Genomic DNA, 13240 nt, shown 5'->3' with positions numbered 1-13240 from the left:
CTAAAGATAAATGAACAGAAATCTAGCAAAAGCTATATAACTGATGTCCCATGAATAATGAGTGAAAGAAAATGATTCACCAACAACAAAGGGGCTTTTAAAAATGATCAGCGTCAGGGTGCTTGGGTGGCTCAGTTGGCTGAGCATCTCTTGATTTCCGCTCAGGTCATGCTCTCAGGGTCGTGGGATTGGGCTCTGTGCTGAGCACAGAGCCTGCTGCACATTCTCTCTCTCTCTCTCTCTCTCTCTCTCTCTCTCTCTCTCTCCTTCTGCCCCTCTCCCCCACTTGCGCACTCTCTCTCTCACTCTAAAGTTAAAAAAAATAAAAATGACTAGTGTTAATATATTATAAATATAAATTTTAAAATGACTTATTTGCTTGAAAAAAGCATTCTTCTTTCAAAAGAAAGGTTGCTTTTATACACTATACTTCTCTGATACCTCAGGTTTTTCTTTTTATACTAAATATAGTAATTAAAGAAATATAGTAAATATTCTATTGTGAAGCAACATATTTACTGTAGATTTGGGGTTGGGGGCAAGCACACTACACACTCTCAACAAGGAGGCAATGATGGTTAGACCATGCTAGGAACATACTGGAATAAAATCAACTGACTTCTAATCTTAAAATGATTTTATTTCAGTCTTCGACATTTCTATCACACTTGTGTCTCTTCCCATTTCACACCTCCATATTATTTCATACCTAAACTTAACATGATACCTTCCTTCCTTCCATCCCATTTGTGTGCGTGTGTGAGACAGACACACACACACACACACACACACACACACACACACACACACACACACACACAATGTTCTCTCATTTACCCTCTTCTCCCCAGCTCCAAATTTTATTCTCTCTGGCTCCCATAAATTTCTTTCCAATCCTGCTCAGAAGCCTATATCAAAGCATACATCTCCATTTTAGGAACTCTCTTCAACTTTGTTCCAATATAGTCTATCGTATGTGACTATTCTTAGAGGAAACCTTTGAGCATCTTTACGGGGATGAAGATGAGGATGAAGATGGAAACGCTGGTGTCAGAAGTGCTGACAGCTTCTGTGTTAGCCCCCAATCTCTGTAAGCCTTAGTTTGCCAATTTGCAAAGTAAGAGTCACAGGACTGTTCATTAGGATTAAATGGAGTAAGCGACAGAGGGCATTTTATAGCTGTAGGAATAATACAGGAAAGCAGTAGGGATCACAGTTTGAGGAACCGATAAATAATTTCATTTAACAATAACAACACAGGGACTGATGATCAAACACTACCTAGACAGCAATGGAGTAAAGGACACTACCATTAATATAACTTCCTTTTCTACAACAAAAAATTTACATTTGAAACTGCCAAGCTAAATTCTCTACTCTCCAGCACACATGCTCACTGGCCACACTTGCTGGTAGAGTTTGGGTGGTGGTGGGTTACTGGCAATAGGACCTGGGCTGTCTCTTCTTTCATACAACCTGATGCACTAAATGGATTGTTTAGCCTGTCCCTTCATCTATAATTACATACAAGGATATCAAATTGCTTATGAGACACAGTAATATGTGCCTACTTTCAAGAATATCAAATTGCTTTTGAGACACAGTAACAGCAGGTCTATCCAAAACTTCTCTATCATTCAGAGAATAACCTTAATGGATCTCATTCATTAAGAAGGAAATCATCACATCATAAAAAGATTAGAATAAAAGTGAGTTTGTATTCCATATAGATGATGAACTACAAAGCTCTGAGCTTTCTAAAGTAAGCCAGGTCTAATAAGCATAATTATGTCATAGAACAACTAGTTAACACTTGGGAACAGGTTAGGGGTTTTACTTATATTTTAATACATTGTCAGTTGAGCATATAAGAAATTTAACATGAAGTATTTTTGGTCTGTGAAATCAGGAACATTATCAGCAACTAAGCTCAAATATTTTTTCCCCAATGTTTTGATACTACGAATTTACCCTAATTTTACACACACATGCGTGCCCACACACACAGATAACATGTAATGTGAAACATCACTGATGATCAGATAATCAACTTATTAAATCAGAGGTCATCACTTTGAAAATTCCACTTGATACATACTAACTCACAGGTACAGAAGAAATATTATCTGATTCTTTATACATCCTGATATTTTTTAATGTTTATTCATTTTTGAAACAGAGAGACAGAAGCGGGTCAGGGAGGGGCAGAGAGAGAGGGAGACACAGAATCCAAAGCAGGTTCCAGGCTTTGAGCTGTCAGCACAGAGCCTGATGTGGGGCTCAAACCCATGAACTGGGAGATCCTGACCTGAGCCGAAGTCAAACACTTAACCAAGTGAGCCACCCAGGCACCCCTGAAATACTGTCTGATTCTTAAATGTATAAGCATACCTCATAGATATTGCGGGTTTGGTTCCAAGCCACCACAATAAAGCAAATACCACAATAATGTGAGTCACGTGAATATTTTTGTTTTCATAGTATATATAAAAGCTATGTTTACACTATATTTCAGTCTATTAAATGTGCAATAGTAGTAGGTCTATAAAAACAATGTATATAATTTAAAAATATTTTATTGCTGGTGTGCCTAGGTGGTTCCATCGGTGAAGAGTCCAACTTCAGCTCAGGTCATGATCTCACGGTCCATGAGTCTGAGCCCTGTGTCGGGCTGTGTGCTGACAGCTCAGAGCCTGAAGCCTGCCTTTGGATTCTGTGTCTCCCTCTCTCTCTGCCCCACCCCCCACTCATGCTCTGTCTCTCTCTTTCAAAAATAAACAAACATTTAAAAAAATAAAAAAATATTTTTATTGCTAAAAAAATGCTAACCATCATCTGAAGTTTCAGCAAGTTGTAATCTTTTTGCTGGTGGAGGATCCTGCCCTCAATGTTGATGGCTGCTGACTGATCAGGGTGGTGGCTGCTGAAGGTTGGGGTGGCTGTGGCAGTGTCTCTAATATAAAACAACAATGAAGTTTGCTGCATCAACTGACTCTTCCTTTCAGAATTTCTCTGCAGTATGTGACGCTGTTTGATAGTATTTTACCCACAGAACTTCCTCCCAAATTGGAGTCAGTCGTCTCAAACCCAGCCACTGCTTTATCAACTAAGTTATGTCAAAGTCTAAATTCTTTTTGTCATTTCAACAATATTCACAGCATCTTCACCAGGAGTAGATTCCATCTCCAAAAAAACTACTTTCTGATATTTTAATAGTGTTGTATGCTGACAGGTAGTAACTACACTTGTGGTAAGCACAGCATAATGTATAGAAATGTTGAATCACTATGTTGTACACCTGAAACTAATGGACCACTGTGTGCCAACTATATGGAAATAAAACAGTTTTTCAAAAACCACTTCCTTTGCTCATCCATAAGAAGCACCTCCTCCCCCATTAAAGTTTTATTGTGGGATTATAGCAATTCAGTCACATTTTCAGGCTCCACTTCCAATTCTAGTTCTCTCTTGTTACAGAGTAACATCTGTAGTTACTTCCTCCACTGAAGTCCTGAACACCTTAAAGTCATCCATCCATGAGGGTTGGAATCCACTTCATCCCATTTCCTGTTAATGTCAATATTTTTACCTCTTCCCATAAATCACAAATGTTTTTAATGTCATCTAGAATGGTGAATACTTTCCAGAATGTTTTCTTTTAATTTTTTTACATGTTTATTTTTCAGAGTGAGAGAGACAGAGCATGAGTGGGGGAGATGCAGAGAGAGAGGGAGACACAGAATCCAAAGCAGGCTCCAGGCTCTTAGCTGTCAGAACAGAGCCTGACACAGGGCTCAAATCCATATACTATCAGATCATGACCTGAGCCAAAGTCGGATGCTCAAAATGACTGAGCCACCCAGGCACCCCCAGAAGGTTTTCAACTGATGTCCAGATCCATCAGAGGCATCACTATCTATTGCAGCTATAGCCTTACGAAATGTATTTCTCAAATAACAAAACTTGTAAGCTGAAATTGCTCGTTGATCCATGAGCTGCGGAATAGATGTTGTGTTAGCAGGCACGAAAACAACACTAATCTCACTGGATATCATCAGAGCTCTTGGGTGGCCAGGTGCATTGTCAGTCAACAGTAATATTTTGAAAGGAATCTCTTTCTTTTTTTCTAGGTCTCAACAATGGACTTAAAATATTTCACCAACCATGTTGTAAACAGACGTTATGTCATCCAGGCTTTGTTATGCCATTTATAGAACACATCAAAGTAGAGTCAGCATAGTTCTTAAGAGCCCTAGCATTTTCAGAATGGTCAATTAGCACCGGCTTCAATTTAAAGTCACCAGCTGCATAGCCACAAACAAAAGAGTCAGCTGTCCTTTGAAGCTCTGAAGCCAGGCACTGACTTCTCCTCTCTAGCTATCTGGCATCTTCTTCTAATAGATGAGAATTACCTTAGTTAGACCTTCTGGATAACCTGCTACAGCTATTATATCAACACTTGCTTCAACTTGTACTTTTACGTTATGAAGACAGCTTCTTTCCTTAAACTTCATGAACTAACCTCTGCTTGTTTCAAACTTTTCTTCTGCATCTTCCTCACCTCTCTCAGCTTCAAAGAACTGGAAAGATTTAGGGTCTCCGGATGAGGCTTTGGCCTAAGGGAACGTTATGACTGTTCTATCGAGACCACTCAAACTTTATCCATATCAGCAATAAGGCTGTTTTGCTTTCTTATTGTTCATGTATTCACTGGAGCAGTACTTTTGATTTCCTTTAAGAACTTTCCCTTTGCATTCACAGCATGGCTAACTGTTTGGCACAAAAGGCCCAGCTTTTAGCCCATCTTGGCTTTCGACATACTTTCCTCACTGAGTTTAATGATTTCTAGCTTTTGATTTAAAGTGAGAGACGTGCAACTCTTCCCTTCACTTGAACATTTTTTTTTTAAATATATGAAATTTATTGTCAAATTGGTTTCCATACAACACCCAGCGCTCATCCCAACAGGTGCCCTCCTCAATACCCATCACCCACTCTCCCCTCCCTCCCACCCCCCATCAGCCCTCAGTTTGTTCTCAGTTTTTAAGAGTCTCTTATGCTTTGGCTCTCTCCCACTCTAACCTCTCTCTCTTTTTTTTTTCTTCCCCTCCCCCATGGGTTCCTGTTAAGTTTCTCAGGATCCACATAGGAGTGAACACATATGGTATCTGTCTTTATCTGTATGGCTTACTTAACGGCCCCTGTACAGTTATTAATTGGCCTAATTTCAACATTTTTGTGTCTCAGGGAATAGGGATGCCCAAGGAGAGGGAGAGAGATGGGGAAACAGGCAGTCAGTGGAGTAGTCAGAACAGACATTTATCAATTAAGTTTGCTGCCTTATATGGGCACAGTTTGTGGTACCTGCGATTACAATAATAGCATTAAAGACCATTGATCATAGATTACCATTAACAAACATGACAGGAATGAAAAAGTCTGAAATATTGCAATAATTACCAAAATGTGACATAGAGACATGAAGTGAGCAAATACTGTTGGAAAAATATCACGGATAGACTTGCTCTACACTGGGTTGCCACAAACATTTAATTTGTTAAAAGAAAAACAACAACAACAAAAAACAAAAAAACACAGTATCTCTGAAACACAATGAGGTATGCCTGTCTGTATAAAGTACTTTAAGATCTTTAGAAAAAATATTCAAATTAGCAGACTATTTTATTACTAGTGTGAATTTAGTACTCTTGAGAAAAGGTTAAAATGACTATCATACATACATGAACATATATGAAAATATTCATAATTTCAAGAAAGCAGCACACATTGCAGAGGAAAAACAAATCCACTTGGACCATGTCAAGACTTTACTTCTAAAACCTCAGTGTTGACAAGCAATTTATGTAACATAAAATCTGTAATTAAATGGTACAGAATGTTCTTAAGTTCAGGATTTCCACATATTCTATAGCTTGTCCTATCAAGATTCATTATTAAATGAAATTTTATGTATAAATTTAAAGAACAGCAAGAGCACTCTAAGACCTCATCTATATTCCCATAAAAGTTCTCCTTTTACTAGAAATACTTTGGCCAAAAGGTTTCTAATCATCACAAATGCTTTCAAAACTGACTTCTTTCAACAAGTTGAAAACCTCTGCAGTTCTAGGAAACACAGATATAATGTATAAATTGTTTCACTTCAACAAGTATTTCTGGACTGTTTCCTATGTGCATATACTACATTAAGAGTCATTGGCATAAAGATGATTTGAAACACAGTCATTTATCTCAAGAAGGATCTGGTCCAGCTGTGGAGAAAAAAACCACAAAGACGTAAGCAAATAACTACTATAGAGTATGAGAAGTGCATGACTGAAAGATGAATAAGATACAGAGATAGTGGAGGGCATAAAACTCTGTTGGGCTGGAGGGAGGTCATGAATATTTCACAAAGAAGGCAATATGGAAGCAAGGTTTAGATGGATAAATAGGAGTTCACCAGGCAGACAATGGGAGAAGAGAATTCCAGGCAGAAAGAACAGAATGTGCAAAGGACACAGACCTACAATAGCATGACATATTCAGAAACTATAAGTAATTTTGATTGGATACTGTTAAAAAGGACAATAAAAACATAAGGAGGGGAAACACCATGAAGGGCCCTGTGTGCAATAGAAAAGTTTTAATTTTACTCTATAGTTGATGGGGAACCATGTTAATCAGGGAAGCAACATGGTTCTTTTCAGCTACCAGGGGTCTTAAGGTCAGGTAGAATGAACTGAACTGAAAGTACCAATCAAGCCTTAATTCACTGGATGCAACAGTGCAAACAAGAGGCCAAAAAGGATGTTTTGCTCCTCTTGTTCCATATTTCCCCCCACAGAATGACACTGGGCAAAAGTTAGGTGACGTTCAGGCAAGTGGGGAAAAATCCCCTCACTGCTGAGGAGTACTGGACAAAAGGCTCCAGCCATTTTATGGACCAGGGGCTGGTGGGAGGTAAAGAAGGAAGGGCAGAAATGGAAAGTTATGAGCCAGAGTGGAGGAAAGCATGTCAGCCAAGGCCCTGGTGAAGGTGCCTGGGCTAGGGATGCAGATGTGTGAATGAACATGGCTGACCCAGTGGGGATGCTCACTGTTCTTGCCACTCCCTCCAGAAAACCAGTGTGCAGAACCCTGGCTATGCACCAAGTCATGTGTGGGAGGGCACCTTCCCCTATTGGGATTTGCCAGGGAAAACCAGCCTAGGGTCAGGCCTGAAAGATCACATACCTGTGGACTGGACTCCTCAGGTCAGATCTGTGATCTACAAAAATCATTCACAGACAATGTGAAAGATGAACTTGACGAAGAGGATTCACAGTGACAAGGGGACTGGTGGGAGGTTAGTGCAACAATCCGGTTTGGACATGTGACCTGAACTCCTGTTAAAGTGACTGAACCTAGTTCACGCAGGAAAGGACATACATCCAGGAAGGGCTAATAAACTGGAAGAAAAATGGAGGAGTCGAGAGATTGGAAGATGAGCTCAGGTGGCAATGAGGGAAAGAGCTCGAAAAGCAGAAGTTACAGTTAGGAAGTGGGGGATAAGAGTCCATGATTTCTAAGGTGGAATGATTATAGGTGGTTCTGAGGCCAGAAGTGTGTTCAGGTAAGCAGAGTAGTGAAGTAGAGGGGAAGTCAAGGACACAGAGCTAGAGTTTCTTTTTATCAAAGAACGCACACAAGATGGTGGCAGATGACAGTGACAATGGGTTTAAGAATAACAGAACCTGGGGTATCTGGGTGGCTCAGTCAGTTGAGCACTGGACTCTTAACTTCGGCTCAGGTCGTGATCTTGGGGAGCGTGAGTTTGAGCCCTGCAATGGGCTCCATACAGTCAGCGCGGAGCCTGCTTAGGATTCTCCTTCTCTCTCTCTCTCTGTTCCTCTCCTGCTCACACATTCTCTCTTTCTCCTTCAAAATAAATAAATAAACTTAAAAAGAAAAGAAGAACAGAAGTAGATGGCATGAGCTTTCTGTGCAAGTTAAGAACAGCAGTTGTTTGGAAACAGCAGAGCAGAGACGGAGTATTACTAACTCACAAGGCACAGATATACAAAGTTATGCAGGAAAGAACAGCTTTCACAAAGGGGGAAGTAGCAGAAAGGACTACCCTCAGATGAGCAAGCCTGAGAAGAGCCTGAGGGCTCTGAGGAGTTCTCTCTAAAAATGGAGCAGTTTTCAGAGAAAAATGGAAAGGGGCAAGAGAGATCAACAAAGAGGGGAAACAGAGTAAGAGATGAGAAAACAGGCCAGAACTGATATTTACAAAGACCTATATCTGGGGTGGTGCCAGACGGTGACGTGGTGAGGTGGGGCTGGAACTTCAGGGTCCCTGGCCTTGGTCTGGCTGGTCTCGGGGGCACTGCCACACAGCGACTAACCACTTGTATTTTACTCTGCTTGTGAGATTTTTTTAAAATAAATTTTGATAATGTTTAAATTTCCTGGAGTGTGTTTGACAAAGCAAAGTTCTAATGAAGAGCAAAAAATATCTTTTTTTTTTTAGCTCACATTGTAATGGAGTAGAAAAAATAATGTAAGGATAAGAAAAACTTATTAATACATTTCTTTAAGCTCAGAAACGGTTCCTGAGAATGTGTGGGTTGGAAGAACTTCAACAGTACATTTAATTTATGCTAAACCCACAGGACTATACTTACACCCTAAAAGTAATACTTGTTCTCTGGAGAAGGTAATCTCAAACTTAACAAACTGGGGAAGATAATTACAAGCTTAAAAAGTAATCTTTTCTACTACGTAATAAACCTTAATTGAGAATGTACTTTCGGATGTTTACTCTGAAACTTTTAAACGGATCTTACATCCTCTGGTTCTATCCAGGAGGAAATGCTAGCCCATGATGCATTTTTAATTATTCTTCAAATAACACATAGTTATTTTTCTACCTTTTCCACCCCACTGAAGACTTTCTTCTTGGTCTAACTCTATAAAATCCTAAAAAAAATAAACAGGTTTTCACTGGCCTGTAACAAAAAGACAGACTGTAAGCAGTATCCTGGCTAGGACAGAAGAGGAATGCTTAGAGCTCTTATTCAGACATAAACAATGGATTTATTTAAGGTGGTTTATTAAGGATGACACATCTGTCACTTATTACCAGAACTAATTAGTCTTATAAGTCTAGTATAGGTTAAAATTTTCCTTCCACTCTTACATATGCCATTTGTATCCCTCCCCAAACTGTGTGTCATCATAAGTTTTAAACTAGTGCTTCACATAAACTCTGTACTTTAGTCATAAAAGAAATGATACCCACCTATCATGTACTGAGCTTTTACTGTGTGCCAGATGCTGCACTGCTTTATATAGAGCTCATGAATCTTCACAACCATCTGTGTGATGTACACTATGGTGATTCAGCTCATAAATAAATTAAAATGGTTCATTTGGACTCTACACATAACATTTTAAGTCACAGTGATGAATAATAATGTAAGAAAATAGCTAAAATGAGATCATCAATTATATGAATATTAATTCCAACTACCTCCATTAGATATTTATCCAAATCCACTATAAAATAGTTCAATTATCAAATGTGTAGCCTACTTCCTGAGTCCTTATCCCTTCCTGAAACAGGTACCGCATCTTTTAAAATGGAAAAAGAGTGGCAGAAAGATAGTGAAAAGCAAGTCATATGGGAAATTGATTGAACATTTCTCATTTGTAAGGAAGCTTTATGAAAATCTTTGCTTAGGGACACCTGGGTGGAGCAGTTGGTTAAGCATCTAACTCTTGATCTTGGCTCAGGTCATGGTCTCACAGTTTGTGAGTTCGAGTCCCGCATAGGGCTCTGCACTGATGTTGTAGAGCCTGCTTGGGGTCTGTCTCTACTTCTCTCTGACCCTCTCCCACTTGTGCTCTCCCTCTCTTTCTCAAAATAAATAAACTTAAAAAAAATAATTTAAAAAAATTTTTGCTTAATAAAATGGATTCATACACTTGCATTTAAAAAAACAGATTCTTTTAAAAAGAAAGAACAGATTTAATTTTATTTAAAAAAAATTTTCTTTAAGGTTTATTCATTTTTTTGAGACAGAGACAGAGCGTGAGTGGGGGGGGGGGGGGGCGGGTAGAGAGAGAGGGAGACAGAGAACCCAAGGCAGGCTCTAGGCTCTGAGCTGTCAGCACAGAGTCTGATGTGGGGCTCGAACCCACAAACTGTGAGATCATGACCTGAGCTGAAGTTGGACGTTCAACCAACTGAGCCACCCAGGTGCCCCTAGAACAGATTTAATTTTAAACAAAATCAGATATGAAAGAGAAGAAATAACAACTTGATACCACAGAAATACAAAGGATAAAAGAATATTATCAAAAATTATATGCCAACAAATTGGACAACCTAGAAGAAATGGATAAATTCCTAGAAATATACAACCTTCCAAAACTGAATTAGGAAGACATCTGTGAACAGATGAATTATCACTAATGAAATTGAATAAGTTATCAAAAAACTCCCAACAAACAAAAATCCAGGACCAGAGAGCTTCATAAGTAAATTCTACCAAAAATGTAAAGAAGAATTAATACCTATTCTTCTCAAACTATTCCAAAAAATAAAAGAAAACTTCCAGATTCATTCTATGAGGTCAGCATTACCCTGATACCAAAACCAGATAAAGACAGCACAAAAAAAAAAAAAAAGAACCACAGGCCAGTATCTCTGATGAACATAGATGCAAAACTCCTTAACAAATACTAGCAAACTGAATCCAACACTACATTTAAAAAGTCATTCACCACGATGAAGTGGGATTTATTCCTGGGATGCAAAAAAGTAGTTCAATATTCACAAATCAATCAACATAATAAATCACATCAATAAGAAAAACGATAAAAAAACATATGATCATTTTAATAGATGCATAAAAAGCATCTGACCAACACAACATCCTTTCATGATAAAAATCCTCAACAAACTACATTCAGAGGGAATACACCTCAACATAATAAAGGCCATACATGAAAAACCCACAGATAATATCATACTCAATACTGAAAAACTAATAGCTTTCCCCTAAGAGCAGGAACAACACAAGGATGTCCACTTTCACCACTTTTATTCAACATAGTACTGTAAGTCCTAGCCACAGCAATCTGACAAGAAAAAGAAATAAAAGGCATCCAAATGAGCAAGGAAGAAGTAAAACTCACTATTTGCACATAGCATGATACTATTTCTAGAAAACCCTAAAGATTACACCCCAAAACTACCAGAACTGAAAATGAATTCAGTAAGGTCACAGAATATAAAATCAATGCACTTCTATACACTAATAAGCATCAGAAAGAGAAATTAAGAAAATAACCCCACTTACAATTGCAACAAAAATAATAAAATACCTAGGAATAAACATCATATTACCATCATAAGGATGGTAAGAAATATTTTAAATAATATGACAGACATGGGGCGCCTGGGTGGCGCAGTCGGTTAAGCGTCCGACTTCAGCCAGGTCACGATCTCGCGGTCCGTGAGTTCGAGCCCCACGTCGGGCTCTGGGCTGATGGCTCAGAGCCTGGAGCCTGTTTCCGATTCTGTGTCTCCCTCTCTCTCTGCCCCTCCCCCGTTCATGCTCTGTCTCTCTCTGTCCCAAAAATAAATAAAAAACGTTGAAAAAAAAATTAAAAAAAAAAAAAATAATATGACAGACAGTGTTGAAAAGTCAAGTTAATTTTCCACAATACCAATAAATATGAAAGCAGTAGTACTCACCTCCTTTGCACTCTTAATTTTAGTCAGAAATGTATGCAGCTCCATTGTTTCTGCAAACAGTGCACGACATACTGCCTGATAATGATTTGGTGCCTCTGATTCAGTTGGCAGATGAGCAGCACATAACTACAGAAGAAGAAAATAAAACAATAGGGCTCATTTATTATTTTGGGTTTTTGGTACCTAAAAGACAGACATACCCAGTATATTCCTATTTTTATATCAGACAGTAAGGCAATCCCCATCATCCAAAGCCTAATGCATCACCAAATCATCAGTAAAATTATATGGAAAAAGTGGTCCACTAACAAACGGCCAATAGTACAGATGAGCTTAGTAAAATTAGTTAGCTTCTATTTGAAAATGATAGAACATATATAAAAGTTTTGGTTGGAAGTAGAAAGGGAACTACCATTTACTGAGTGCTAATCATAATGCAGGTATTTTAATAGCTGTCATTTATTTTTTACCATGCCAGGCACTATATTTGACATGTCATATACACAGCATAATATCATTTACTCTTCAGTGTAGCCCGGAATTATCTCCATTTTACAGCAAAGGAAACTAAAGCTAAGAGGACTCAAGTGACTTGTCCACAGTCAGAAGTTGACATGATGGAGAAGAATTAAACATAGTTTTATGGGTTTCTGAAGCCCAGGCTCATCCCAATACATGCTGAATTGTGTAATGCAATAAAAAGACTGTTGGGATGACATGTGGACCACAGGGAAGATGCTCCATCAGTAAATGGAGAGTGCAAAGAGAGCAGAGGGCAGAATAAGTCTGCTGGTCGTATCTCCAGTCTCGATGTCTTTTACCATACATAGTCCATAATCCCCCCAAAACTACCAGTGGGTAAAAGATGCACAACAATTTAGAAAACTCAAACGCCATTTAATATATTAGATTGGAAAGATATCCTATCAAGGGTCTAGTGCATGGGAATAATTTTGCTTTTTTGTAAAGTAATAATTTTGTAACCATGTACTATAGTTATGTTTTAAAGGACTTCATTTTCTTCAAAAAGATGTAGGTTCTCCCTTAATTCTTTACTATATTCAGTAAATTTGACATTAATACAATTACTGAAAATATACATTTTATTGTATTTTTTTTTAAATTTTTTTTTCAACGTTTATTTATTTTTGGGACAGAGAGAGACAGAGCATGAACGGGGGAGGGACAGAGAGAGAGGGAGACACAGAATCGGAAACAGGCTCCAGGCTCTGAGCCATGAGCCCAGAGCCTGACGCGGGGCTCGAACCCACGGACCATGAGATTGTGACCTGGCTGAAGTCGGATGCTTAACCGACTGCGCCACCCAGGCGCCCCCACATTTTATTGTATTTTAATAATTTCTATCCATTGGAGAATAAAAGATGGTTTTGTAGATTATACTATCCTTCATAATGTGCCTTCTGTTATTTTCATTTGTAGTAAGTATCACATGTCATTTATTAGATTACTATCTTTAATAAAGTATATTCT

General features: G+C 38.5%; 1 protein-coding gene across 5 annotated transcripts in view; it reads right to left on the bottom strand.

The window, feature by feature from the left end:
* Positions 1-13240, bottom strand: part of SPIRE1 (spire type actin nucleation factor 1) — a 211292-nt gene that overhangs the window by 87881 nt on the left and 110171 nt on the right. For all 5 annotated transcript variants that reach the window (XM_086682407.1, XM_086682411.1, XM_086682409.1 and 2 more), the window contains exon 4: positions 11750-11875. In XM_086682407.1, the coding sequence (XP_086538533.1) occupies positions 11750-11875 (126 nt within the window). The remainder of the gene's footprint in view (positions 1-11749; positions 11876-13240) is intronic.

Source organism: Puma concolor, chromosome D3 (assembly GCF_028749965.1).
Source record: "Puma concolor isolate L17-30 chromosome D3, mPumCon1.1.hap2, whole genome shotgun sequence".
Lineage (NCBI taxonomy): Eukaryota > Metazoa > Chordata > Mammalia > Carnivora > Felidae > Puma > Puma concolor.
This window is presented reverse-complemented; position numbering and strand designations above follow the sequence as displayed.